General features: G+C 32.7%; 1 protein-coding gene across 1 annotated transcript; it reads left to right on the plus strand.

Moving 5' to 3' along the window:
- The first annotated feature begins 1,408 nt into the window (after window positions 1-1,408).
- On the plus strand, window positions 1,409-3,181 carry LOC111393839. Its single transcript, XM_023019557.1, has one exon. It carries the CDS (start codon window positions 1,507-1,509, stop codon window positions 2,698-2,700), a length of 1,194 nt encoding a protein of 397 aa, XP_022875325.1. The 5' UTR covers window positions 1,409-1,506; the 3' UTR covers window positions 2,701-3,181.
- Window positions 3,182-4,223: the final 1,042 nt, after the last annotated feature.

Here is a 4,223-nt window from a genome sequence, read left to right on the forward strand (position 1 = left end):
CCCCCTTAAAAAAAAAAAAAAAAAAAAAAAAAAAAAAAAAACTACAATGAATGTTAATGAGTTAGCTGTTGGACAAAGAGGCGTTCTAAGCAAGAGTGAATGAAAGGCCATTTATAATTGGAAAAATGAACTAACATGTTCATCGCATGGACGTAGTGGCGGTAACAGTATCTCTAAAAGACTTTTTAAATATATGATGCTCTCTCTTATTTAAAGAGTCAATTTTTAAAATCATGTTCTAAAAGACTCTATATATTAACATTTTAATTTGGAGGGTGAATTTGACTTTTCAAATACATTCAAAGTATTTCAATTTTCAATGTAGAAAAATAATAAGGTAATCTAGAGAGAAGCTAGTTGAAATAAAATATAAAGAAAAATAATAAATATTTTTTAGGAGTAGTAAAATTAAATGTTAAGAATAAAAAGCTTGTTGGAATACTTCAAAATTTTAACTTTCTAAATTTATAGATGCTTTTCAAATGATAGAATATGTTCTTGAAAAATAGAAAATATGCTCTTTAGCAATAGAAAGTCTCTTAAAAATGTTCTAACACAAAAAATATTGGCTTAAATCTTATATTTTCTTTGAAGTACTAGTGGGAACTATATATAGTGCGGATCATTCGTACTATTCAAAAATTTGATATGCTTATTTTGATAAATAATCGCGACCTTTAATTTAAGTCAATCCAACGTTTAATATGTATTTTTACTAAGATCATAGAAGAGTTTGTTGAAATTACTTGAGATCCATGAGATATTGAAAGTTGAATTGACTTAAATTAAAGATCACGATTATTTATCAAATATTATGTCAATTTGTTAGCTTCTTTTTCTTTTTACATGTTGGTGAAAGTGAAATGGAGGCCACTTACTATTGACATTAATTTATGCTCTCACTAAAGGGTTGTTTGAGCCTCGTTCTTTTAACGAAAATGTATTTTCTAATATTGTTATGATGAAAAATATATGGTTAAAAAATAAAGAAAAATTTTGAGTTTGCTTATAATATTATTTTATTAAAGAATGTGTGATTGAAATGAGATCAAATTAATGTTTAAAAATATATTTTGATAGAAAAATGAGGTTCAACTAAGGCTAAATAAGTGATTTATTTTAAGTGAACTTTTAAGCTTAGCAAAAATATGCTCCTTTTGTTTGTAGAACTAAGCCCCTGTTTGGGCTTCATTTTGGGGTAATGAAAATGAGTAAAATAGTATTATTTTGAAAAATAAATGGTTGAAAAAAGAATGAAAAATTTTCGATTTACGTATAATATTATTTTATAAAAAATTATGTAGTTAAAAATAAGAGAGAAAAAAATAAAATATAATAGAATGAAAATTAATGGGGCAAGGGTCTAAATATGATATACCCGTGAGGGGGCCTATTTGTCTATTTTTCAAATTGCCAAGAACCCTAAATCCTGAACCACGGGCAAATTTTCGCAATTTTTTTCCAGAGAATTCAATTGAAGAAGGATTGATGTAACTGCGGTTTTTCATGATAATGACTCTGCATATATGCAAAGGATTTGTCCTTTTCTCTTCCAAGAACGCTTCATTTTTCACCAATCCCCATTTTTCTTTATCATTTTCTCTGCTTTTCTTCTCTTCCTCGACCAAAAAGCAAGCGAAAAATGCTCCTGCGGTGTCTGATTTCCTACTACACAAACACAAGTTTTCTCTTGAAACAGTTTCACAAGTTTCATCTGTTTTAAACCGTGTAAAGAGTCTAGAAAAATCTGATTCAATATTACAGTTCCTCAAAGAGAGCGGTTTTTCAAAGACCCAGTTGGAGAAAGTTGTGAAAACTCAGCCTGGGCTGCTTTCTGCAAGTATTGACAACACCATCAAGCCAAAAATCAAGATTTTCCAAGATTTGGGTTTTTCTGCTAATGACATTGCTGAGATAATCTCAAATGATCCAGTGATATTGCATCGAAGTGCAGATAAAAGGTTCATACCTTCATTATCAGTGTTGAAGAGCTTGTTGGGATCCAGTGCAGAGGTAGCTAAGGTTTTAAAGATTTCTGGGTGGTTTTTGAAAAATGATTTGGAGAAGACTATGGTACCCAATATTGAATTCATAAAGAGCTGTGGTGTAGGGATGGAGCAAATTATAAAGCACATATATAGTTTTCCAAGGTTTCTTTTGCATAGTCCTGAAAGTATAAAAAAATTTGTCAAAACTGTGGATGAGATGGGGGTCTGTAGAAGTTCCAAAATGTTTATTCATGCTGTTCGAGTAGTTAGTTCAATGAGCGACCAGAATCTGGAAATCAAGTTAAAGCTTTTCAGGGATTTGGGATTTTCGGAATATGAGATTTTAGAAATGTTTAGGAAGACCCCTCCGGTGTTTGCTGTGTCGGAGAGGAAGCTGAAGAAGGTAATGGAGGTTTTGCTTGCAACAGGGAAGTATGATGTTTCATGTATTTTTAACAGTCCAACATCATTTATTTGCAGTGTTGAAAATAAGCTTAAGCCTAGGATACAAGTTTTGTCGATTTTGGAAAGTAGGAATTTGATTGAAAAGTGGCCCAGTCTTGCAACAATGACTAGAATGACAGAAATTAGTTTTTTTGAGAAATTTGTTTACCCTTTTTTGAATGAAGTCGGAGAAGTATACATGGCAAACAATACAATCACAGCCAAAAGAAGCAGGAAACTTAAAGATCAGATTAAGAAGGAGCCGTAGAATCTTCTAACCTTCTATGACATGAATCTTCTTATACATTTTGTTGGGTAGTCTGAATTAGCAGTAAACTGAATAATATTTAGAATAATGATTTTTGGGGCGACCACAAAATTATCGATGAAAAGCTTAGTTTGTTGTCATTGATACCAATGATCTCTTTGTTAAAGTTGTGACCCTATGGAACCAATTAAAATAAAACTGGTACTTTGTCGATTTTCATTTTTCCATGTATTCATTTTTGTATTTCTGGTTTCAATCCATAATTTTTCACTGTCTAACAAAATGAATTAAGGAAAATTTCTAGCTTGTTTGAAGCTAAGATATCATAGTTTAGTCAATGTAATTGTTATAACTGCTTCTATGATTACATTGTTTTACTGATTGTGTTATGCAAAATGCACTTGTATAGAAGAAACTCAATATCTTGATGAATAATGAGGCCTCCTTGAATGATGCTTTAAGCAGTAGTATGCTTCCTATATTTAACTTTTGGTTTGGTTCATTTTAGGTGACTGATAATGCTTCCTTAGAACTGCAGAATTGCTGCTGGAGTCTTGTCATCATACCCCCTTTTTTTTTTTTTTTGATATCTAGTTATCCCAATTTACACTACTCCTGGAACCTTGGAGGGGGTAAATCGCGGGTTATGCCTTAACTGGATCACAGATTCCCTCCATCTCCTGTACACTTCTGTGCACAAGAGATCCTCTTCCAAAGTGATTGCTCCATACCAAATTTTTTGGCCGCAGGTTCCCACCAGGATTCGAACCTTTACCCTGCCGCTGGAAGCAAGACAAATGTTGATTGATCCACCAGTTGAGCTGTGCCCCGGGGGGCATACCCCTTTTCTTCTTGTCTCTAGCACTAAGTGGTCTTATACTAATAAAAGTCGTCTTCTCTTAGGGCCTGTTTGATAGGTTACATTTTCCATGAAAACAATTATCAAAGGATCCAAAATTTCAACATTTTTCAAGTGGAAAATTATACCAATCAAACACATTTAATTGACAATTTCTAATAAAACAAGTTCTAGGCAATTTAATTCCTTGGAATTTGTTTACTTTCTATCCAAATTCTATTCTTGCAATCAAACGGACCCTTGGTTTCCTAGGTTTCTTCGTGCACCCGAGCTTAGAGAATCTCAGTTGGATCGAGCATTAAGAATTCTATGATGAGATTGAACTTGAATGAACAATGATTGGTTTGCAAGTAATTAGTTCGCATCTCTAAATGCTATAGGAATTTCCTTTCAAATCTGGAATCCAAATTGTTAGAAATCGAACAAGAAGACCAGGCAGGTATGGCATGATTGGATGGCTTTGACAAATTGTGAAGTTGCATAATTCTAGGGTAATTCATTGAGAATGTACGTACAAAGTAGAAAATAGGAGAGTAAGTAGCTCTGGCTAAAGACAATTTTCATATTCTAACACCAACAACAAATTACACAAATTGCCTAAATAGCAAGGATAACAGGTTAAGAACTGGGGGAATGGGGGAGAGGCAGAGTGGTAAACTATTGA

Source organism: Olea europaea, chromosome 4 (assembly GCF_002742605.1).
Source record: "Olea europaea var. sylvestris chromosome 4, O_europaea_v1, whole genome shotgun sequence".
NCBI classification, from domain to species: domain Eukaryota; kingdom Viridiplantae; phylum Streptophyta; class Magnoliopsida; order Lamiales; family Oleaceae; genus Olea; species Olea europaea.

Coding starts and splice junctions, on each gene's coding strand:
- LOC111393839 (XM_023019557.1), top strand. CDS start 1,507: ATGATAATGACTCTGCATATATGCAAAGGATTTGTCCTTTTCTCTTCC.